We start from the raw sequence: 24,755 nt of genomic DNA on the forward strand, positions 1-24,755 counted from the left end.
TCTGGGTTCGCCGCTTTCCTCCCACGACATAAAAACATGCACAGTAAGTTCATTGAAGACTGCCAAGGCTGCAAATTGCCCGTAGGTGTGAATGTGAGTAGAAATGGTTGTTTATAAGTACCCTGTGATTGGTTAGTAATCAGTTCAGGGTGTACCCCTCCTCCTGCCCGAAGATAGCTGGGCTCGGCTCCAGCACTCCCGCGACCCTTGTGAGGATAAGTGCCTCATAAAATTCATGGATGGCTCACTTTACACACCCCAGTGAGTCCATCCAATCAAAGCTGTAGCTAAGATTGCGCGCTTTATAAGGAGTACACGATTGGTGGGTGGCCCCGCTGTGGTCCTACAGATTCTCTTTTGGTCTAAAGACGGCCCAGGTCCGCTCACAGTGTCATGCAGGACTCAAGGTGTCGAGTGTCCATCATCCAGTCAGAGCCCAAAACGGACCTTGACCGCGCTTCTGCTGTCTGGGCAGATTTTTGGCGAGTCAGACTCGGAAGGAGGGAAGGACTCGCCTTTCACTGGACCCTGCCACCCGACCGGAGTGTGGTAGCAATGGAAGAGAGACCCCCTCCTCTGCCTTGCTATGATGGATAACACCCAGTCATCCCCTTCTCAGTGCATTTTTTAATTTTCTCAACCCTTTTGACCCTTGGTGAATATTTTCTAGAGTGACTATCATTATATTTACCTTGTCATCTGTATGAAAATAATAAAGCAAGGTCAAAAGTACCAAATAATGGACTTTAATAAATTATTTATATGTATGTACACTTACATTCACATGTGTTGGGCAACATGTTGTTGTTGTTATTTTTTTATTAAAGTTTTTATAGGGTTGGATGCATGGTTCAGTGGTGTTTTTTTTTTTTTTTTCACAGCCTTTCTCCGTACAACACAGGCAACAGACAGCTACAAAACATGTACATTTGTTGAAAGAATGCACGTGTAAGGAGGTCAACAGCACAGACAGGCAGTCCATTGACAGCAGAGTGTTGCCGCGCCGCAGAGGTCGAGTCTCCTGCTTCTCGCCCCCTCCCGTTCGATTCCCCAAAACCCGGCGGCGGAGAGGACGGAGAAGCCAGGGGGCAGATGAGGGACTTAGAAGCACTTCCTGTGGACGATGCTGGGGCCCGCCTCATCGTACTCCTGCTTGGAGATCCACATCTGCTGGAAGGTGGACAGGGAAGCCAGGATGGAGCCGCCGATCCAGACGGAGTACTTCCTCTCGGGAGGTGCGATGATCTGGGCGGAGGAGAGGGTGGGAGAGAACCAGTTTTTAACAGGTCGGCGTCGAATGCTCATCAGTACCATTAAATTTATGGCACCGAAGTGCTTGGGCCCAAAAGTGAAAATTTTTCACAGTGCCACAAATCCCTCACTCTTGTAGTTCTTTGTATGTTGCATTCTGTACATAAACAATAATCTACAATATACATAATACAATGTATGGGTAGTCATGGATAATAATTTCTGCCTAAAATTATGAAGACTCCACGAGTTGAGGAAGTTCCCCACCAGAAAAGGGTGTTTTTCTTTTGGTAATTAAAAAAAAACAAACATTACTTACTTAACAGCGTTGAATAATTAAATTGTGACATAAAGTATCTATCCACAAACCTGTCACTCTTGTTTATGGACTATACTAATTGTTTAGAACAGAAATTCTCGTCTGGTTCCATGTACAACAGGTGATACTTGGGCTCCCTTTCGTGATATGCGACACAATTATTGAATTGAAAATAAAATCAATTTGAAAGATGATGTCCAATCAAAATATATGATCAAAAAGCGACTGCCGGAGACAAATTCCATGTGTGTTGTTACATACTTGGCCATTAAAGCTGATTCTGATTCTGAGCGATGCATAGTCTGAACTTAAAAATATTTTTTCATTTCATGTAAAGAATTATTTTTACTTTTCAAGTACAGCATATATATTTTAAGTACAGTTTATTTGCATTTATTTTGAAATTTCCACACTTTTGCAGTTACTCTGTAATGATTATTTTTAAATGTTTATTTGAGTAGGCAGCACAGTGGAAAAAGCTGGAAAGCGTTGGCCTCACAGTTCTGAGGTCCCGGGTTCAATCCCTGGCCCCGCCTGTGTGGAGTCTGCATGCTCTCCCCGTGGGTGCGGGGGTTTTTCTCCGGACATCCCAAAAACATGCGACATTAATTGGACACTCTAAATTGCCCCTAGGTGTGATTGTGGCTGTCTTTATGTGCCTTGTGATTGGCCGGCAACCAGTTCAGGGTGTACCCCGCCTCCTGCCCGTTGACAGCTGGGATAGGCTCCAGCACTCCCTGCGACCCTTGTGAGAATAAGCGGCTAAGAAAATGGATGGATGGATGTTTATTTGAGTATAATTATTTAACCATCTGCATTACTGTACTTTTTAATTAAATGCTTATCTAAGTATAGTTGTATTTATTTTCCTGCATCTAAGCACAGTGTCAACGTTCAAATAATAATTGTACCTTGATCTTCATGGTGCTGGGGGCCAGGGCAGTGATCTCCTTCTGCATACGGTCAGCAATACCAGGGTACATGGTGGTACCACCGGACAGCACATTGTTGGCGTACAGGTCCTTACGGATGTCAATGTCGCACTTCATGATGCTGTTGTAGGCGGTCTCATGGATACCGGCAGATTCCATACCTGTGGAGGTAACGAGGACAAGTGTGAGGACCGAGGAGGGTCTACGTTCGGGGGAGGGGGGCGTCCTCCGCAGAAAACGTACCAATGAAGGAAGGCTGGAAGAGGGTCTCGGGGCAACGGAACCTCTCGTTACCGATGGTGATGACCTGACCGTCGGGGAGCTCGTAGCTCTTCTCCAGGGAGGAGGAGGAGGCAGCCGTGGCCATCTCGTTCTCGAAGTCCAGAGCCACGTAGCACAGCTTCTCTTTGATGTCACGCACGATCTCACGCTCGGCTGCGGAGTGAGCAAAGACGGCGAGTTTTGGTCACATTTTGGGGAGAAATAACACGTAATCGGGCTATGCCACAGCGCCACCGTGAGGCCGTCATCGTCACACACACGTTATCGCCGTATTATTATTATTATTATTATTATTTGTTCACGCTTCTCACCGGTGGTGACGAAAGAGTAGCCACGCTCGGTCAGGATCTTCATCAGGTAGTCGGTCAGATCGCGACCAGCCAAGTCCAGACGCATGATGGCGTGGGGCAGAGCGTAACCCTCGTAGACGGGGACGTTGTGGGTCACACCGTCGCCAGCGTCCAGCACAATACCTACAAGGAGGAACAGGGCGCAAATAGTGGAGTTTAGAAATAAGGACGCAAGTGTGAGTCGCACAACACATGCGTAAAAAGTCGTGCGTAAAATGCGCTGATCAACGCAGCGTCTTTTTCTTTGACATGTAAATGTAAATTTAACATGCGTATCAATTAAATAGTGTAATAGATGACTGTGTGTTGCTCATTATTTATGGTGTCGTCGGTCTCACCGGTGGTACGGCCGGAGGCGTAGAGGGACAGCACAGCCTGGATGGCAACATACATGGCAGGGACGTTGAAGGTCTCAAACATGATCTGGGTCATCTTCTCCCTGTTGGCCTTGGGGTTGAGGGGGGCCTCGGTGAGCAGGGTGGGGTGCTCCTCGGGGGCCACTCTCAGCTCGTTGTAGAAGGTGTGGTGCCAGATCTTCTCCATGTCGTCCCAGTTGGTGATGATGCCATGCTCGATGGGGTACTTGAGGGTCAGGATACCTCTCTTGCTCTGGGCCTCGTCGCCGACGTAGGAGTCCTTCTGACCCATACCGACCATGACACCCTGAACGTGGGGGGAGAAGAATTGGGTTAGGATAACAGACATCTGCACGCGCCATGGAGGCAAAACGACCTTGCTCTTTAATGGGTTCCTCTACCCTGTTGCGCATGGTGATCATTGCGCAAACGTTGCCAAATACTGTAACGACGCAGGTCACCTCACATGGGACTAATTATATCTCAAGGAGGCGCACCAATAAAGGATAAAATGACTTTACACCCAGCTGGCCTCACGTTACAGTACGAGGTACCGCATGCTCCAAAATAAGCGAGACATTTATGTGATACACTCATGCATAAAAACAATGTCGTCACTGTGAGGGGAAAATGATGTACGATGTGTTTAACCAACATTAGTCAATATGAAAGGAAATTGCTGGCGACGATAAGAATATCAAAACAAAATTCCCCAACTTTTCTTGAGTACATGTATTTTTTTTCATTTAAACATTTTCAAAAATATGATTTTTATACATCATTTTACATAAAAAAATCATTTTCATAATTTCGCCAATCATTTTATATTTAAAAAAAAGGTCTATGGGACAACACCATTATTTAATTAGCTTGATTCTTTCATTCCTGATTGGCTAGGATGAGTCACGTGGTTATTACTTCCTCGCTGGGGTCTTGTCAACTTTACTCTAATTTCTCTAATCGCCAGATGTCCGTAATTAATATTAACATAACATTAATTATTGAATTGTGAACCTTTTCCTCTACATTCCAAACGGTTACCTATCGTATGTATGGGTGGTTATGAGGGCTCGGTCCGTGCTTACCTGGTGACGGGGGCGGCCCACGATGGAGGGGAACACCGCCCTGGGGGCGTCGTCTCCGGCGAAGCCAGCCTTCACGAGGCCGGAGCCGTTGTCGCACACGAGGGCGGTAGTCTCGTCGTCGTCACACATGGTGGCTTCTTCTGCCGAAAAACGCTCATTAAGATAAGTCTTTACACATGAAATACAACTTGGTAATGAGTGTGATAATTTAGTTTGGGTTAAATGCTCGACATTACAAAAAACGTCGTGAAAACACCATAACGCAGACGTTTAGCCACTGCAAGCTAATTAACATGAACCTGAATTTTGACTTACGAAAGGGATTTTAGAATGAATTCACATATCTTTGTTAGTGTGGCAGTGTTTTTGACATCTTAGGGATAGAAGCTGATTTTGTTATCTGAAAAGCCTAATTTTTCGTTGCCTAAATAATATTTGGTACTAGATAGATTGTTGATATTCAGTTGAAGCATTATTATCTTATTTTGTTTTAAAACAAAAATAAGACTTTTTTTTTAGTAAAGAGATTTAGACAAGTAATGTAGATAAAATTGACCAAACTCAATTGAATTAGAAAACAGTACCTTATAGTTCCTAATAACTTGACACTGGATAGATTGCTAATGTTCGAAAAAAAAAAAAAAACATTATATATTTTTGGCTTTTAACACTAATAAAAAAGTTGAGAAACATTTAAGTGAGACTTGACTATTTTTTGGTGATAGACCGCTAAAACTATCGGGAAAATTAACAGTGGCGTGTCTAACGCCAACTATTAATTTTATCTGAATAGAATAGTCATCTGTCTATTTTTCTGTTTTGCTGATCCTGTTCAGAGTTGCAGGGAGCTGTCACCTATACCAGCTGATTTTGAGCAAAGAGAGGGTATGTACTAATTATTCATTTTAAAACAGCAAAATATATATAGCAAAATGTTTAATGACAAACTTTGCTGCAGGACTGATATTGGATGAACATGAGCAACCGTTCAAATAAAGCCACAAATGTTGCTATCATTATTTAGATCACTTTGACATTCAGCAATGGTGAGCGTAATTAGTAGATTTTGTTTTGACTTTTGGCTTGTCCTATCAGTTGTTGCCAGTCCAGTATGTAAATATAATTATACTTTTAAAAAGATTGAAAATTAAATGACCATACTATTTCCTTTTCCCTATACCGTTTGTTCCAGAGTGGTTCTATCCCAAATGTGTCCCCTAGTGTAGTGTACCCAATCCTGGATGTGTGGCTCTCTCAGGTCTCAGTCCCGGTGTTAGCACCTTACCTTATGAGAGTGTCTGCGGCTCGGAGAGAATGACCCAACCAGTGCTGCTGCTGAACCAGCTACGGTCCTTATCGCCGCCAGGTCAGTTTATATACACAACCTCGACCATTCACAAAGGTATCCATCCCGGCCCTCTGCCATATTTGGATGCTGCCGGAGCCTGGGGGCTAGGGAGGGGGAGTCGGGTTGGGGGGGTGTGTGGAGTGTGTGACGGCCATCCATCAGGTTTCAGGGGGCTCATGAGTGACAGCGCGGCGCGCCCCCCGCGACAAAGAGGAGCGCCTGCCATATTTGGATCTGTCGCTTTGACCTCCCGTAGAGGCTTGCGGGCACTCCTCAGGGCCGTATAAGGAGCACACGGAACCCTGGGGGTGCTGCTGCTGGTGGTGGCGGGGTGGGGTTTCCAAGGGGAGATGCCAGTTGCTACCAAGCAGGGTTAGAGACCTGCTGCTACTAGGCCTCATCCAGCCTTAAAATGGGAAAGTACTGCCCTCATCTCAACACATTTAGGCCTCAGGCCAAATGACTAGAAGGTCAATCCATTGGGTGAAAAACAACCAGGATTGTGGTTATGTCACATCAGTCGTATATCAAATACAAAAAAAATGTCTCAAATTGCACTTATTTGGTTTTGCTCGCTAGATACTACTGTAGATGGCATTAAATACATTTAGTGGACTTTAATGTGTATTTTCTGACGGCAAAAGTGCTATAGTACCTTTATTTTGGATTTTCCTTTTATTTTGCCACGCTTGTCTTGTACAAAATGACGTATTTTTTTAGCATGTGTTATATTCTTGTGTACTAGTCATTAATCGATAATGCTGCAGTCAATTACTAATTGTTTGTTCGTGGATGAACATGTGGACTAATGATTTACGGTATGCCGTAACGGGAATGTGTGGTCATTAACGTGTTCAAATCTTCTTGCCCCAGGTGCCAACATTAAATATATATGAGACTAATTAGATGAATAAGGAAGGGAACGTTATCAGTCTCCATCACATCCGGAGTGAGACAAATTACTGTAAACCTCTGCTGCACTCCATCTATTGCGTGCGTGTGTGTTACAAGGAAAGCTGCAAAGGGAATACCGTACAGTGTGTGCATGTGGTGCACACGTGTGTGTGTGTGTGTGTTGGCAGGTGTGAGTGCCGTATGAGGGGCCGTAAGGAGTGAAAGGGGAGCGGCCAAGGAGGTTAAAATAAACCCCAGGGACTTTGGAGGGAGGGTGAGTGCACACAGAAGCAAAATAGGACCAATCAGAGTTGGGCTAGTAAAGGATGGGAAAAAAGTATATTAAAAAAATGAGCAAAAGAAAAGCAAGATGTTTACATTGAGTGTCAAAACTCGCAGCAGTTCGGCTGTCAGTAAACAATTGAGGAGTGGGGGGGTGTCCAAATCCTTCTTTCACACTGTTTATTGCCATTCCCAGTTGAAGTTAACTGTCAAACTAAATACACAGACAATCTTATTTACCCATACCACATAACTTTCTTACAAAAGTCAGCTAGCTTAATGCTAACACACGATGCAAATGACCATACGCGGCCTACGGAAGCTTGCATTGATGTAGCCGTAATTATCAACCTTTTAACAATTTAAACAGGGTGGGCCAAAAGTAAGCTTAGTAATACTGGTTAAGTATGGATAATTAACTACACCACCAAACAGCTGATTGCCATAAGATAAAAAAAAAAAAAAAGAAGCGTCACTTATTCACTTCCAACGCTCCCTGTTACAAAGCATGTTTGGCATTGATAGCGTAAACAAAATGCACAAATCTAAAACGTTAAACAACTGTGAACCAACTTACAACACACGATTTAACAACACAAGCAGACTATAACAATCCTCGCACAGATATATTCTTTATCCTTCTGCGAAGAATGATTATTATTGTAGCTTAGTTTCGACTGTCTTTTTTCTACCTTCTATTAAAAAAAAACCCCAGTGAAGTGTGTCTGTGATATACAGGCCCCTGGTGGCCAACTCTTTACATTCTATTGCTTTTGCCACATGTCAAACTCAAGGTTTGTGTGCCAAATCCCGACCACCACAACATTTTATGTTCCTCCAGCAAGGTAATCAGGTGCAACTTCCATGTTTTTTGCTAAAATCTTCACCAAAATTTCAAACAAGTTTTGATTACTAAACCCCTCTTTACAGTAACTTGAACAACAGCTGAACAAACTGTTATCATTGAGTTTTGATTTCAAAACTAGTTATCCATCAATTTGTTGTTGTTGTTATGTAATAATATGAGTTGTCAATGAAAGATTTATATGACTGAATGATCCTCTGAGAGAAACTAACTACAATCCGGGACCCAAGAAAATGAACCTGGATACTGTTACCGTATGTTTATAAACAATACTGTACGGTAACTTTTTTTCATTAAAAATATTACACATTTCGGGGGTGGTTGGAACAGATTCATGGCATTTTTGTTCATTTTCGTGGGTAATGATGATTTGAGAGATGAACAAGTGTCGAATTAAACTTCTATGTCAAGGCACCACTTGACCGTAAGATCTTTGAAGGACTTCAAATAGGAGATCATGTAAAGGGAAGTATAAGATGTTCCACACGAAAATTAAAATAAAACTATTCATCCTGAGCTGTGATTTGGTGGTGACTAGTTCAAGGTGTTAGCCCGCCACTTGCCCAGTATCAGCTGGGATAGGCTCCAGCGCCACCCCGTTCCTAGTGAAGGGTTAGCTGTGTGGAAAATTGATGGATATTCATCTTGAGTGATGGAGAAGGTGTTTACTGAAGTTGCCACATTTTTTCTTCTCTGGTTCTTTTCACCACAGTCATTATGCCTTTAGCTATGTACTAGTTTGTTAAAATCATCTTGGTAATTACACAATATAAATGGCACTTTTCCCCTTTTGTACTCCTAATTTTTACATGCAAAACTAAAAGATCTAAGATTTTTTTAATGTACATAAAAGGTGTATTTCTCTCAAATATTCTCAAATCTGTCCCAATTTGCTTTAGTGCATTTTGTCTTTGGGGAGCTAATTCACCATCTTCACAGGGGTGGCCTATCAATAATCTGATTGAAATTAGGTGGAATATCTCAGCAAAGGAGAATTTATAGAAAACTCTAAACTGTCCATTAGTGTGAATTGTTGTTTGTCTAAATATGCTTTATGATTGACAGTCCAGGGTGTACCCTGGCTAGCGCAGGAAGTCAGCTGAAAAAAGCTCCACCTCACCAGCGACCCTATTGAGGACAAGCAGTATGGAACATTTTACAGCTATTATTGGTTGAACTCCCGATTGGTAGACATTTGTCATGACTTCTGTTATAAAGGAAAATACAAGTGGATTTGTCTGTAAAAATAAATGGTTATTGGTGTATAGTTTATTAATATTCCAAGAAAAAGGAAGCCTGGAAAGTGCGGGGCAGAGTGGTGAAAAAAAATCGTCTGAGGATTTTTGGAAAGGAGGACGTGTGCAAAGAGGGAGACGCCTCCTTGGGTGCTTATTGAAAGTTGCGAGTGTACGTGAATAAATTGTGGGAGGAGAAAGGCAAGGGGCTGCGCTACTTTAACGCACTGGTCGTGTGCCATTTTCGACAAGCGCGCCTGGGAAAGGTCTAAAATGTAAATGGTCAGGCAGTTGTCGGGCCAGCCGTAGAGGGGAGGGAGGAGGTCAGAAGGGACAAGGGGGAGGAGAGACACACACACCAAGAGGGGGTGGAGGGATACGGGGAGGTAGAAGTGTGTCCATGTGTTTGCAGCAGGTGTCGGGGAGAAGAAGTGTTGTGTGTCAGTGGATGTGACGTTGCCAGTTGATGGACTTATTGGGTGTTTTTGTGATGTTTATTAGCCTGTAAACCCACGGGGACACGCAGCCAGGCAAAGAGAGAAAACAAGAGAGAAACAGTTGTTGGGGATACTGGCATTTCGCTCTACTTTGTAATCATTTTTGTTGTGGTAAGGATAGCATGTAGGAGGAAAGACATTCACCAATGGTCAGGAGGATTAAAAAGCAACACAAACTATATACTGGATTATTAAACATTTATTCTACTTCAGGTAATACTAATTGCGAAGAACCCTTTTTCGCAATGGATCTTTGTCTTCCGGTAGTTGGAATATTATTGTTCAGATGTCGTTAAACAGCTTTCAAAGTTCTAGTCGATTTGTGCACTTCAGTGATTCCCAACTAGCGTTCTGCAGGGGGAGAAAAAAAAAAGAGGGATAAAGATCACACGGAGACAGTCTGGGTGAATTGGGAGGTCGCTCCAGCACGCAGGAGTATTTTGAGCTGGCATGTTGTCAAGGTAAAGCAGCTACAAGTTGTCCAACCATAACTCTTGCCTCTTCTAGAGCACTAAACAAAGCAAACGTCGCAGGATCTTTGTTAATGTGCCGTTGAGCATCTTGGCCACTTTGAAGGGGAACTCTCATTGTTTAGATTTGAAATATAGCTTTAGTGACACAAGTTGTGCAATGTTTCTGACAGACCTCGTATGACATCAATATGAATTATACACCCCTGAAAATGGTACCCACGAAGAAATAGTTAAACAGCAAGTATCCAGTGAGGGCATCTCAATGTTATCATAAAAGCCAATTTGAGTAGCTCAATTCAAAAAGTGAGTTTTGTATATTATATAGATTCAATAAACAGGAGAAAATACTCTTTAGAAGGTGGATTCCTACCCAATTTCTCTATTAAAAATAACTTATTAATTTTTTTTTTTTGTTCCCTGTAAGCTATGTAATCAGGAAAATTGCGTGTAGTCATGCGTGTAGTCAGTCTCACGTTTTCAACTGAACAACTGAAACAAATTACATTTTCCATGATATACTCCATTGAGATCTACCTGTATATTTCACTCTCCAAAACCTCCATACACTGAAAAAAAAAAGTTCTAACATTTCATTTGTTTTTAAAATTATGTGGCTGCCCAGATCAAATACCATCTAAAAATATCTGTAATATTGCGAAAATGTAAATTATTCAAGTTGCTCTAACGGGTCGGCAAAGATGGGGAGCTGCAACACACTAGAATCCAGGAGGAGCTGCCATACACAAGTTCATCATCTCTTCACCAGACGACATACAAAACTCACGAGACAAACTTCACATTCACTGTAGTGCAGCACACTCTATAGCAAACATTGAGCTGTGCACTGTCAACACCCAGTAAAAACACAGCGATTTGTATTCGCCATGCTTGGATTACGGCAAGCACGCCACGAGGTGACGAGTTCATGCATTGCACGCACACGTTTCCGCCAAAAACTGAAACCACTTTATAAAAACGCCCAAACACAGCCATCAAATATACACATACTCTACTTTATTGTTTAACACAAAACTAGAATTTATCAAAACATGATTTAAAATGCAGGATAGAACATAAGAAACACCACATACATATAATAATGACACATTTTCAAGCACCGTCAATGTGAAAGTGAAGGTCATTTTCATTTTGAACTAAATTTTGAATTCGAAAGCATGAAGTCCAGTCATGAATTTTGCTATGCCACAAAAGATCTGCTACATAATATAAAATAAATAAACAATGTCTCCTAGCTCTGCATTTAGTGTAATCTTTATATGAGCACAAATTGTAAATAAAGTTGCATTTAAGCATCTAAAGTCCAATTTAAAAAGTTTGTAAGGAAATCCCCTTTAAAATTAAAATAATTTTATTCCTCTCTGTACAGTATTGTACACAATCTCAAACTAGTTAAGATTGAGCATGTGCCAAGTTTATATTCTGGTATCTATCAGACATTTGTTCTTTCACTAGCATGAACACAAGTGTTCTGGAATATGAGTTATGTAATTGATTAATCCAACATCTTTTTTTAAATTAACTGTAAACCCACCCTTGTAGTATTTGAACGCATCTACAAGCAAAATATTTAATGAGTTGCTCTTGATTCAAGTGAACGTATGATTGTCATGGGCTCAGAAAGAGAAACCAGAGGAAAGATAGCTTCTTAATGTAAAACGTTTTTTTTTTGTGACATTATTTTGAATGATATAAAACATTTTAGTCAGACACGTTTTTGAACATTCAGTTTGATGACGCTGACAGTTTAACAGAGAAAGGGATTGGTTGACCTTGGTGGTTCCATCACCACACATCTAGTATCTAATCATAACCAGTATTATTTGAACAAACTAGCACAGAGTCACTCGATAAATTCCAACCAGAAAAATCGTTGTCTGTTCTAAAACAAGTAAATCACTGTAGCAAAATAACTCATCTCAATGCAAATCCAGTTGGCACTTGTGTAATAATATAGAATTATACTAAGAGACAAGCATGTGTTTAGAGAATCAAATGTGATCATTAAAAAAGTGTTATTGTCCTTTTATTTCTCCACTAACACAATACCAATACCACATACTGATATAGCTGCTTCATTTTAACGATAAACACTAAAAGGGCTCTCTTTGTGAGCTTCAAGTTGAATTGTCTACCAGAAAAGAGAACATAAAAACACTTTTAGCAGTAATTGTTATACTGTTTTTTTTTTTTTTTTTTTTTTTTTTGGGGGGGGGGGGTTCTGAGAAATCATTGTTCTGTCTGAGAACAGTGTGCCGCTTGTATTAAAAAAAAAACAAAAAAAACATTTCCACTACACACAAATACATTGACATGTTATGTACCTGGATTATACATCCATGATGACAATGTTTTACAACCACAGGTGTCTCCAGTTCGAGAAGTGCCTCTTACCATTTTATCCCTTCAGAGGGGAATAACATTTTATTAAAGGTAGTAAATAGTCAGTACTTGTTCAGGTTCTTCATGGAGCCTCATCGCTTAGTGAAAGGACACTTGCAGCATTATCGCAGGCAGCCGGCATGAGGATGCTGTTGTTCACCCCAGCCATTAATCTCACCTCATTTCATCCTTGTTCTTTATCCACTTGACAAAAATTAGCTTAGGGCCCGTTTTTGCTCTTCCTGAAGAAAAGCTTGTTTCTCCATCAGTTTCCGGAACAGCCCCTGTCTGTTTCCCAGCAGCTCGGTATGCTGGCCACATTCGGCGACACGGCGCTGGTCCAGAACTGCAACTGCATTGGCGTTCTGGATGGTGGAGAGTCGGTGAGCGATAATGACCACCGTCCTCCCTGTTGATGAGAAGGAAATTATGACAAAGCGAGCATTCAAAGCAAGTTCTAAGACAGTTTTACAACATTTACGGACTTATAAGTAATGTCTTAAAATGATCTATATCTTCTTTATCTTTTTGAAGGACCACTACATTTGCAGAAAAACTGCACACAATGCTGAACAATAACATTAGCCCAATGCTTAATGCTAAATCCGCTTAGGGTGTCTAGCCTGGTCCACTCTTTATTAACATCTCAAGCAAGAGATTGTAGATCACTAAGGCATTAATATAAACGCTACTCTGTCAAAATAAGTTTGAAAATATTTTAAGCCCAAACATCATATTGCTACGGAAGCGTATTGCTGCCACACCAAAAAAAAACCAAAAACAAGGTCACTATCACATTATCACGTGATTTGTTTCATATTATAATGTGGTTAATTACACGTTATAATGTGAATCGTTTCACATTAGAATGTAGTTAATTACACATTATAATGTGAAACGTTTCACATTATAATGAATTGTTTCACATTATAATGTAGTAATTACACGTTATAAAGTGATTTGTTTCATGTTATAGCATAGATTTGTTTAACTTATTGTAGAAAATAAATAAATCTCACCCCTCTTAACCCTGCCCCCAAAAGACATTTAGTTCCGGTTTGGGTGGATGGAGACCTTTTAGAGTTATATATCAAACATATACATTCCTGTACATCAACCCAGGTCTTCTATAACACTGCTTCTTCAATACTAAAAAAATGATTTAAGACTGAAAAAGAAGATGCACGTTCATCCGGCTTCGCCGAATTGGCTCTGGCAGGGACCTGAACCAGACGTTATTGCTGCTGCCCACCCGAACCGGAAGTAATTGCCTTTTGGGGGGGTAAGGGTGACATTTATTTATTTATTATTTTCTACATTATAATGTGAAACGATTCACATCATAACATGTAATTAACCACATTATAACGTTATATGTTTCACATTATAATGTGGTAGTGACCTTTTTATATATTTTTTTTGGTGTGGCAGCAATATGCTTCTGTATATTGGGGATTTGAAAGGAAAGACAAAAATGGGATCCACCTTCCATGAGTCGCTCCAAAGCCTCCTGCACCAGGTACTCATTCTCGGCATCCAGTGCACTGAGGATGGGATATTATACAACTCATAAATACAGAAAATGCTTACAGAATAAAATGATCCCTTCACGATTAATGAAGGACAAATAATAAGTCAAAATAGTCTGTCCTTTGTCATACCTGGTGGCCTCATCCAAAAGCAAGATTTTAGGATTCTGATGACAGAGAGTACAAATTGAATGTACAAAGCGTCAACATTCCAATCATAAATTATTGCAAATAGCGCTCGTTTAATGCCAGGAGGAACAACTGTGCTATGGATTAATTGCTTGAAGGCGCTTTTTTATTGTGAGTTAGAAATCCAAGACAATTAAAGTCTGTCTGAAGCAATAATTAAGATTTCTCTACTGATCAGTTAAATGCTTTCATGCACGTTCAAGTCCCTTAGCATTGTGATTCGTAGCACAATAAGGGTGCTTCACTGACCTTCAGAAGAGCTCTTGCAATTGCTATCCTTTGCTTCTGACCACCTGGGATACAATCACAAAATTAGAAAATATTTATCCACCCACAGATGTCAACTACAATGTCCTACTGGCTCAGAATGCATTTTGCGTGTGGATGATATTAAAGAATTGCATGGTTGTACTATACAACAGTGGATATTAATTTTCGCATTTCAGTGTGCAGGTGAATGGATCAAAATGATGTTGCAGTACCCAAACTTGTGGTGAAGTTAAGTAAATTACTGTTTAATGAACCCTTCTGGTTGACAAATCTCATAAAATGCACATTTTGTCTTCATATACTATTGCAATTATTACACAGAATTGTGAGAACATGTATTTGCAATACACAATGTGAAGCACGTTTTTAAGGTTTGAACTTGGAAGAGTATGTGCTGTTTCATAAGGAATATAAATTCACAGGAATGAAAGTACCGAGGGAACAGATAGAACTCATCCAGTCATCCATTCATTTTCTACAGCAGATAACCTACGGAATAGAAAATGAGGAAATTGGCGTTCATAGTGTTCTAATATATGAACTAAAGCGGCAGGTCGTTTTATTGTTCTTGGGCTCCTTGTACAGTCGTGAAGTTTAAATTTTACTTTCATGTCATTGTGCATGATAAAGACAGTAAGAGAAGAATCACTTTTTTTCACAGTGGTTATCCTCTTCTGCATCCTGGTTATGCTGAAGTTCTTCTCATACGACTTTGGGCAAAATGTGGGATACAACATGGACTGTTTTCAGGCGATTATGTTTTTCAGCTGATATAAGGATCGTTTTAGGAATTGATTTTATACGACTGTTGAAATTCTGGTCAGAACAGGGAGAAAATGCAAACTCCATCAGATCTGACCTGAGATTTGAAACCCAGATACTCACAATTGTTAATCAGACATATTAATCACTCCATAGAACACAAGGAAGCAGTGGGTGTTAGAGAGGAAGATGCACAAGGTAGGGTTCGATGGAAAAAGATCACATGCTGTGGGGACTCACCTGACAGCAGCACTCCTTTCTCACCCACTATAGTGTCAAAGCCTTTAGGAAAATCCTGGATGAAATTATATGCATTGGCTACTCGGGCTGCCCTGTGGATGTCCTCTGTCGTCACAGCCTCTGGGTCTGTAGCGCCGTATGCTATGTTGTCGCTAATGGAGCAGGAAAACAGCACTGGCTCCTGAGAGACAAAAGGCGAGAACTTGAGAAACATAACAGCTCTCTTGTTAAAAAAAAAAAAGTGTACTTTAACATTTTTATCTCTACCTGGCTAACAGTTCCAATGTGACTTCTGAGCCAGTAGGGATTCAAGTCCTTGATGTCATGACCGTCCACAGTGATGATGCCTGTTGGAAGAGGTGCAAACTGAGCTACAACCAGCGGCTTCCCACTTTAACAGAGGAAAGAGAGACAAAAAAAGCAAGTCTTACCCGAGTCGCAGTCATAAAGCCTGAGCAGCAGCGATACTAGAGTTGATTTTCCAGAACCGCTTGGTCCCACTACAGCCATGATGGTTCCAGCTGGTACCAGGAGATTGAGGTTATGGAAGATGGGAGCATCTTTACGGGTCGGGTAGGCAAAGGAGATGTCATGGAACTCCAAGCAGCCCTTCAGCTGCTCTGGAGGCAGAACTTGACCATCTGCGGAGGATGAAGATGCAGGAGTGATTTTCTTTTTTTCTTTCCCCATTTGATTTTGTACTGTGGTGCCTTCATGTACAAACGATATGAGCTGTCGTTTCTTGCTTTGTCTTCCGATTAAAAATCCAACATACAAGCAGCATGTGGTGGCAGCAAAATAAACTCATCTCACTTCAGAAAAAGCAGCCATTTGCCAGATAACCAATAATCCTTCAAAAAAGGGGCTTCAAACTCTTGAATGCCACACTCAGTTTAAGTTTACGGCCAAGCCAAACATAAAAAAGGGAATTAGACAGTGTATTTAAACAGCCACACAACTTTGCCTTCAACTTGCTGACTGCTAACACGCAATGAAGTCGAAGTATATGGACAACCATACGCACTCACATTCACAACAGGTGCATCCTCTTTCCTTTTTTTCCCTGCATGAAATTAGGGCACATATGGAATCAAATTACTCTCACTCTACAGCCCTGTCTCCTCCCAAAAAAAAAAAAAAAAAATCATACAACTGATTTCCAGCACCACACCAGAGTACTTGAAGTCATAGCTCCGTGTCCTAAGGCGTAGATTGATGTTGCTTTATGAGTCCCTGCTAATTTTTGTACATCACAGGAAGCGGGACGCACATGAAATAAGCTTTGTCCCCTTTATCTTATTACTTATGGGTTTTATATGACACGAGCGTCTTCCAGTCATGTGAATACTGACCATTAAGAGGGAGCTCAGGTTTTCTGTCCAGCAGCTCCCACAGTCTCGCTCCTGCACCGAAGCCCTTCATCAGCTCTGAGTAGAAAGTACTCAGACCTCCACATCACCCAGAATCATATAGTCAGTACACGTTTTACTTGCAAGAACATGTACAGAGCGCAATGCGGATGACGTATAACGTGTAACATGGTACCTGCAATGCTGATGCCGACCCAGAAGGTGTACATGAGGAATGATGAAAGTTCTCCCACAGTCATGTGCTGGCTCGCCATCAGAAGCCCTCCTTTGTACAGCACGGATAGGATCATGATGTTACCACTGAGACCAGTCTGAAACAAACACACACACTTGTTTGATTTCCACTAGAAAACACATCAAAAGCCTTTTTCTGTGAGGAAAAATACATTTACAACAGTTTATTCCGATTTGAATTGAGTGTGGTAAAGAAGTGAAGAAACGGGTCCGAGCAGGTTGGAACAGCTGGCGGAAGGTCTCTGGTGTGTTATGTGACAGAAGAGTCTCCGCTGGGATGAAGGGCAAAGTTTACGCAAGAGTGGTGAGGCCGGCCATGATGTATGGATTAGAGACGGTGGCACTGAAGAAAAAACAGGAAGCAGAGCTGGAGGTGGCAGAAATGAAGATGTTGAGGTTCTCGCTCGTAGTAAGCAAGTTGGCTAGGATTAAAAATGAGCTCTTTAGAGGGACAGTCAAAGTTGGATGTTTTGGAGACAAGGTTAGAGATAGCAGAGTTCGATGGTTTGGACATGTTCAGAGGCGAGAGAGCGACTACATTGGTAGAAGGGTGTAGAGGATGGAGCTGCCAGGCAAAAGAGGAAGACCAAATAAAATTTGATGGATGTTGTGAGAGAAAACATGAGGACTGTGGGTGTTAGAGAGGAAGATGCACGAGATAGGTTTAGATGGAAAAAGATGACACGCTGTGGTGACCCTTAATCGGGACAAGCCAAAAGAAAAAGAAGACGATTCCAATTTGGGTAGAACTATACACACTACAATATGTTGCTCAAATGCTAAAAATTGAGGGTTGCCAAAACAGTCAAAATATTAAAAAAATGCTTGGGGTGTGATAAAAAACAGAATAAGTTACATTTGTAAGACTTGTTCCGAGATGCTACGACACATCATTATTTAGCACAGAATCGTAATGCGTGCTGTCCATTATGATGCTCTGTATTTTGACTTTGAAATATTTTCCTAAACTTGACTTTAATGGTATAGCCCTGGCTCATATATACTTTATAAAGAGGGTCTGTAACATCTGGACACAGGGGTGTTAGAGCAAGTACACATGACTCTTGCAAAGTGCATCAATCTTTGCATCATAACCAGTTGAAGCCAGACTTCTACATACACTGTGCAAAACCACACAATTCAGTTTTTGTCTCACAGTTTATCCATCCATCATTTTTCTTCAACCTATCCAGGTACAGTAACTTTAACAGGGAGGCCCAGACCTCCCTCTCCACAGCCACTTCCGAGGGGATCTGGAGGCACTCCTTAAGCAAGCTGAGAGACTCCAGCGTTTCTTGCGGTGTCCCAGGGTCTCCTCCCGGTGGGACATGCCCAGAACACTTTTTAACCATTTTGGCAGTATGCTTTGGGTCATTTTCCGTTTGCAAGATCCATTTGCACACAAGTTAGAGCTTTTTGGCTGATGTTTTTAGATGTTGCCTAGGATGAGCCTGACTTGTAGCTCCACGATTCTTTCTTCAATTTCCTGGCTGATTTCTCCATCATTTCAAACAAGTAAGCAGAGTGTTGGCCTTCAATACATCCCCAGGTGTGTTATCAATTAACTCACATGTTGTCAGGTAACCTACCAGGAGCTTCCAAATCATCAGGACTTCACCTTGTTCTTTAAAGACAGTTTTTTTTGTGGATGTAAACTTTTGACCTCAAAATAATATACAATTTTCTCATTATTGTGGCATTTAACAAAATGAAATAATTTTGGTGCTATTGACTGACTTGAAAGAGGTTTTGTCTAATATAACTTCAGACAGTAAGGCAAAAAAGAAGTGTGTTTTAACACTGTATTCAAACTTTTGGGTTCAACTGTATTTTGCATGGTGATATCTCAATCAATTAAAATGTTGCTGAAACTGTAATTTCTTGAAAAAAATGCATTTTGTCTATGTGTCCAGACTTGAGGGATATTGTGTATTTTGCACAAATATGCGTTCATCTGCGATGACACGTTGTGGCGCCCCCTAACGGGACAAGCCGAAAGGAAAAGAAGAAGAGGTGGGACAGATAGAGATGGTAAGATCCCCTTAAACACAAGTGGGAATATGTAATACATCCATCCATTTTCTTTACTGCTTATCCTCACGAGGGTCACGGGGATTGCTGGAGCCAATCCCAGCTGTCAAGGGCCAGGAAGCGGGGTACACCCTGAACTGGTCGCCAGCCAATCGCAGGGCACATCGAGACAGTCACACTCACAATCACACCTAGGGGCAATTTAGAGTGTCCAATTGATGTTGCATGTTTTTGGGATGTGGGAGGAAACCCACGCAGGCACGGGGAGAACATGCAAACTCCAGTCAGGCGGGGCCGGGATCGAACCCAGGTCCTCAGACCTGTGAGGCCAACGGTTTACCAGCTGACCCACCGTGCCGCGGAATAGATATCATGTATGAAAAATGAGAGGAAGTTAGACATATTGACGGATGATACTGTTGTACCTTAATGTGAAGAAGGTCACGTATTTTTTAAGTTATTATTATTATTTTGTAGTTTTGGATGTCAAGCAGGACTTCATGATTGCAGATCGGCTTTGTCTCTCACACACTTACCACTCCAAAGAAGACAGCACGTAGCACAGCCTCGCTCCTGGCCAGTTTGAGGACCTGATCTGTTTTCTGGGTATATATGTTGACTTCAGACAGTTCTTTTCCAAAGGCTCGGACAGTCCGCATGTTGCTGATGCGCTCCTCTGCCAACTGCACATGAACAAAAACTTTAGGACTATTGTTACCTATAGAATTATGTTGCAGTGGAAACTTTTACAGAACATACTAAACAACAATATAATTTGTTCTGTTGGGACATGTTGATGTAACGACTTTGCAATCTTGTTTTGTCACACTCCCTTGCAATATTCCTCATTGCCACATATTCAAACACTTTCTCGACATGGTCAGAAACGCTTGTCGACTCTAGCGAGTTCACAACGTGTCTGTAGTATACCTGTGTAGCTTGGGCCAGTGCATCCTGCGTGCGCTTTGAGATGGAGCGAAGATATCTGCCATAAACCACAGCCACGCCAGCCAAAGGGGGCACTATCAGGAGCATGAAGCTTGCCAGACTCGGCGAGACGTAAAACTGTAGGAGTGAGGGCAAGAAAGAAAGTAGTGGGTGATGAGCAATGGAACAAAAAAAAAATGGAGGATTTTGCAGATTTTTGGGATGTATTTGTTGGAATTTAAAAAAAGCTTCAATTAAACTCTTTAGTTTTAACAAGGGAGGTGCAGTCACCTTTCAAACAATTTCCTCTACTGTTAGGAGTATTACTTCAAACCAGTTTCCCAACAAGTCAAGAGTTCCATGCAGACAAAAGATGAATACCTCATGTGCAGTACTTCCTTGAAGTGCAACAAGAATTGCTCAAGGACTCTCAACAAACACTTGGATGTGATCATTTTGTCCTTACATCACTTACATTTCCAGGAAGCATGTGATGCGTTTAACAAAGAGCAGATGTCACAATGATTCCTCGCTTATTTGATTGTGAACTTTAATTTTATTAAGCTCAGAACAGAACAACAGACAATACAAGTCAAAATTTCGGACAGTTTCTCATTCCACACAACTTTGCCTTCTCCTTGCTGACTGCTAACATGCAAGGAAGTCAAAGTATATGGACAACCATACGCACTCACATTCACAACAGGTGCATCCTCTTTCCTTTTTTTCCCTGCATGAAATTAGGGCACATATGGGATCAAATTACTCTCACTCTAGAGCCCTTTCTCACCCCCCCCCCCAAAAAAAAAAAAATTAAAAATCATACAACTGATTACCAGCAGTTTCTCATTTTATAGCACTAGAATATGTGTCAAAAATTGGGTTCAAGGTGTATTTTCCATGACAACACAAAGAAATCCCGATTTTATAGTCAAACCCATTTTTCTTAATCTTCTGTAGTTTGATATATAAATGTGGATTTTTGTCAATTAAACCTTTTTGAAAACTGACATGCAGATTTATCATACCACATCTCTGAAAGTTTAAATGCTTCAAACTTAAAGGTCTACCGACATCCCAATATACATTGTAAAATTGATATTTATATGAAAATTACAACAGAGATTTTCGGATTTTTCCAACGCCCCTTCTGACACGGAAGCTCTTTTCAAAGAAGAGAACATCTCGCAATTGAGTGAAGTGACTGTGGCAATATTACCATATCGTTTCGAGCCATATTTAGATGATAAGCGGATCACTTCTAACAGCAGCCTCCCCGACAGTATGTATGACAGTTTGTAGCGTACTCAGGAGGACCCATGCTGGGCGAAGTAACTGGCTGGTGGGGGGGAAGAGCTTCTTTCTCTTCCCGCACACGGCCAAACCACCTCCCCACCCGATCTACCTCCGCAGTGGCAATGAAAAACGCCGCACGAGGCTGCAAGCGATGACAATGCCGCCCGGGAGCGACGACAACGCCACCCTCGGCTGCGAGCGATGACACATTTAGCACCCCTGACTTACGTACTTTATTAAGTTATTGTGACGCGGATCTTTTGTTACTTCTGGGAGGATTACCTGCTCTTTTGGAAATGTGTGAAGAGTGAATCCATCCTCCCGAGTGTTCAACCAATATCCAGCAATACAACGAGACGGCATTTTGGTCAATACGCAGGAAAAAAACAGCTACTTTACCGCCGGTAAAACTGGTATAAACACGTGAAACCAACAGTGTGGGTGTCTGGAAAAAAAAACGTCACTTCCTGCTTCTTCTCCAAAACGAAGCCCTCGAGAGGATTTTCATGGCGGGAGATGCAAAAATCCGTATACGACAACATCACGATGTGTGGTGAAAAAGTGGATGGGTCCATTCCCGCTGCCTTTTTTTTCTATTAAAACATACTAAAAATCACGTCATACGTGCCAGTAGACCTTTAAGATCAGAGGACACATTTGATCATTAAAAATGGAAAATTTAACATGGCTCTAGATTAAGTTTGACCTTTTGTTAATTATCTAAGCTTCATGGGAGGTCACTATGTTTAACCTTTGCTTGAAGAGGACTGCACTCTCAAAGTCTTTCACGTGAAATAAAATATCCTCTAATCTAAAAAGGTAGAAATGATGAACCACCTGGAGGCACACACTTACCATCATACTAACACCAGCAACCGCCTGGGCCAAAGCTCTCAAGCCGTCGGACAGATTGTCTGTGATGGAGCGGCCGACCACGGCCGTATCTGCCGAGAGGCGGTTGATCAGCTCGCCCGTTCTGTTCCTGTCGAAAAACGCCACTTCCTGTCGGAGGATGGAGGAGAAGACGGAGGCGCGGAGATTGCGGACAATCTGTTGGCCTGCGGGGAAACGTCAGGGCCCATCAGTCAATTATGGAAGCACCTGAATTCTGCCAAAAGAGCTCAGATTGGAAGTCTGCCATTTCAAATTTGGGATGGTTGTTAACAACTGTTTTCTGTGGTCTATCAAATTCATAAGAAATACATATTTTCATTTTACAGTGACTTTTGACATCAATACATTTATAATAACAATACATTTTTTATTCACTAGTTTATTCACTTTGCCCACGAACACCAAATGAACATAAAATTGAACCACTGTGTAATCGTGGTTCGGCTATATGTATATACTCTATATATTGGTGGATCAGCTGGTAAAGCGTTGGCCTCACAGTTCAGAGGACTCGGGTTCGAACCCGGCCTCGCCTGTGTGGAGTTTGCATGTTCTCCCCAATGCTTGCGTGGGTTTTCTCCGGGAACTCCGGTTTCCTCCCACATCCCAAAAACGTGCAACATTAATTGGACACTCTAAATTGCCCCTAGGTGTGATTGTGAGTGTGGTTGTTTGTTTCTATGTGCCCTGCGATTGGCTGGCAACCAGTTCAGGGTGTACCCCGCCTCCTGCCCGTTGACAGCTGGGATAGGCTCCAGCACTCCCCGTAACCCTCGTGAGGATAAGCAACAAAGAAAATGGATGGATGGATATTATTAGCTGAAAAACTTACGTACTGTTTTGTCCTTAGGCAAAAACTATGAACAGTATTTGTTTGGCAGCATCTGGTGGCATCTTTGTGACAGTGCGTTGTTGAAGTGAGTTACACATAAATTGTCCTTCGCAACCATCTTTATGAATCTATAAAATTTTACAGTACAGTATATGTTGCGCTGTAAGTGAAATTCATGACTCCCTTTTGCCATTGTACCAGTTCCCTCGACTCACCTGAAATCTGCATAAGGTAGACTCTGGCAGCATTGGCAGCCCCACCGCATAAGAACACGCCAGTCAGCACGAGGCACAGGGACGTGAGCGAGGACGCCATGGCCTCCGCATCTGATCCAGTCGTGTAGATTGTGTCGATCACTTTACCCAGGAGAAATGGCGCCGACATAGTGACTGCGCTGGAGACGGTCAGGAAGCCAACAGCAGCTATGGGCAAAATATGAAAACATGCTAAGTTGATTTGAAACTTTCCACATCAAAATAAAATTGGGTGCTGGCAGCAAAAGGGTTAATAAACTGTTACAAAAGGGTTGCAGACAGCTTATTTGACATGTTATGTCATCCATCTATTTTTTTTTATAGCTCGTGTCCTCTTTTAGCTCCCACATAAGCTGAAGCCCATCCAAGTTGGCACAAGGCTGGACACACCCTGGACTGTGTAGCCAGTCAATCGCAGGCCATATAGTGTACAGATGTGCTCATAAATTTACATTCCCTGCCAGAAATAAGATTTCTTGAGCATATTTCAGAGAATATGAATGATAAAAACTTTTCTCACTCATGGTTAGTCCTTGGGTGAAGCAATGTATTATCAAACTGTTAACTCTTTCATGACAATAGAAACTACACAAATCACCCTCATCAAAAGTTTCCACATCCTGTTTTTTAACACCTTGTACATATTTCCTCCTTATTGTCTTCAGAATCAGAGGTTTTTTTTTTTTTTCAAACTTTGGAACAGGAGTTGCATAAGGACTACTTTGACCATTTTTTTTTTAAATACAACTATCTGTTGAAATGCCATTTTTTTAATGTAAAAAAAATGACAGAAAAATCATCAAAACTATCATCTATCAGTCACCTGATAGTTTCCATCTCTCCGGGTGGGCAAGACGCAAAACCCTTCTGATGTCCTCCAGGGGCAAGCTGGTCGGTGTTTGGCCGCCTTCGGCGTCAGTTTGGTCCTTCCGCGGTCCGGATGTGGACGGTACCGAAGAGCTGGCAAAGGCAACGGGTGTGAGTGATGGTGTCCGTGTCTTGGCGTAGGTGTACGGGTGAAATGAAGACACATCCCTACGGGAGACAGCCGATATGACGGACGGGAGAAGGAATCCGGCGGGCATCCACGATCTGGCCGGATGTCGCTTCCTCTGGTGGTCGGGAGAGACGGCGACCCACACGGTCCTGGGTTGTGGAGTCCTGTGTAAATGTACCCCGTGTGTACACCTCGACATGCCAATTAAAAGTCGCATTGTCTCCCGGTTTAAAGTACAACTAAACAGGGAAAGGTCAATTCCAGGGTATGTGGGTGTCACAAGTGAACGGAATACGCCACCCGGTCCAGAAGTCACGTCAGCATAGCCGCTCGAGTCTGGGAGCTGGTTCTCCTCTACATT

At 41.9% G+C, this 24,755-nt stretch overlaps 2 protein-coding genes and 1 long non-coding RNA gene across 5 annotated transcripts; 1 reads left to right on the forward strand and 2 right to left on the reverse strand.

Annotated features, from left to right (window-relative positions):
- Positions 1-801: 801 nt before the first annotated feature.
- LOC133498005 (actin, alpha skeletal muscle A) lies at positions 802-5,938 on the reverse strand. 3 transcript variants are annotated; one of them, XM_061814346.1, is made up of 7 exons: positions 5,832-5,938; positions 4,576-4,735; positions 3,473-3,797; positions 3,096-3,257; positions 2,746-2,937; positions 2,482-2,663; positions 802-1,245 (listed from the first exon to the last, which is right to left on the reverse strand). In XM_061814346.1, the coding sequence occupies exons 2-7, from the start codon at positions 4,702-4,704 to the stop codon at positions 1,102-1,104; spliced, it is 1,134 nt and encodes a 377-aa protein (XP_061670330.1). In that variant the 5' UTR covers positions 4,705-4,735; positions 5,832-5,938; the 3' UTR covers positions 802-1,101. The 3 variants fall into 3 exon arrangements, with proteins under 3 accessions (XP_061670330.1, XP_061670328.1, XP_061670329.1); XM_061814344.1 differs by having other exon boundaries at positions 4,576-4,715; positions 5,861-5,912; XM_061814345.1 differs by having other exon boundaries at positions 4,576-4,712; positions 5,861-5,909.
- On the forward strand, positions 5,321-23,483 carry LOC133498008 (uncharacterized). The gene is made up of 5 exons (XR_009794158.1): positions 5,321-5,460; positions 5,768-5,941; positions 19,077-19,194; positions 23,162-23,228; positions 23,345-23,483. It is a non-coding gene; the product is annotated as an uncharacterized LOC133498008 (long non-coding RNA).
- On the reverse strand, positions 11,162-24,622 carry abcb10 (ATP-binding cassette, sub-family B (MDR/TAP), member 10). Its single transcript, XM_061814343.1, has 14 exons — positions 24,221-24,622; positions 23,359-23,565; positions 22,273-22,475; positions 20,125-20,259; positions 19,731-19,877; positions 17,105-17,240; positions 16,912-17,007; positions 15,991-16,200; positions 15,827-15,906; positions 15,560-15,740; positions 14,537-14,580; positions 14,231-14,265; positions 14,055-14,113; positions 11,162-12,978 (listed from the first exon to the last, which is right to left on the reverse strand). The coding sequence occupies exons 1-14, from the start codon at positions 24,609-24,611 to the stop codon at positions 12,785-12,787; spliced, it is 2,118 nt and encodes a 705-aa protein (XP_061670327.1). The 5' UTR covers positions 24,612-24,622; the 3' UTR covers positions 11,162-12,784.
- Between the last annotated feature and the right edge of the window lie 133 nt (positions 24,623-24,755).

Source organism: Syngnathoides biaculeatus, chromosome 3, assembly GCF_019802595.1.
Source record: "Syngnathoides biaculeatus isolate LvHL_M chromosome 3, ASM1980259v1, whole genome shotgun sequence".
NCBI lineage: Eukaryota > Metazoa > Chordata > Actinopteri > Syngnathiformes > Syngnathidae > Syngnathoides > Syngnathoides biaculeatus.

Bases quoted from the DNA above. Each gene is read 5' to 3' on its own strand.
- LOC133498005 (XM_061814346.1), bottom strand. From the start codon at position 4,704: ATGTGTGACGACGACGAGACTACCGCCCTCGTGTGCGACAACGGCTCC. The intron at 2,938-3,095 runs GTGAGAAGCGTG...CTCACTCCGCAG, and splicing joins CTACTCTTTCGTCACCACCG to CCGAGCGTGAGATCGTGCGT. The intron at 2,664-2,745 runs GTACGTTTTCTG...TTACCTCCACAG, and splicing joins CTTCCAGCCTTCCTTCATTG to GTATGGAATCTGCCGGTATC.
- abcb10 (XM_061814343.1), bottom strand. From the start codon at position 24,611: ATGCGACTTTTAATTGGCATGTCGAGGTGTACACACGGGGTACATTTA. The intron at 20,260-22,272 runs GTAAGTGTGTGC...TCACTCCTACAG, and splicing joins TTGCTGGTGTTAGTATGATG to TTTTACGTCTCGCCGAGTCT. The intron at 15,907-15,990 runs GTAAGACTTGCT...CTCTTCCAACAG, and splicing joins GCTTTATGACTGCGACTCGG to GCATCATCACTGTGGACGGT.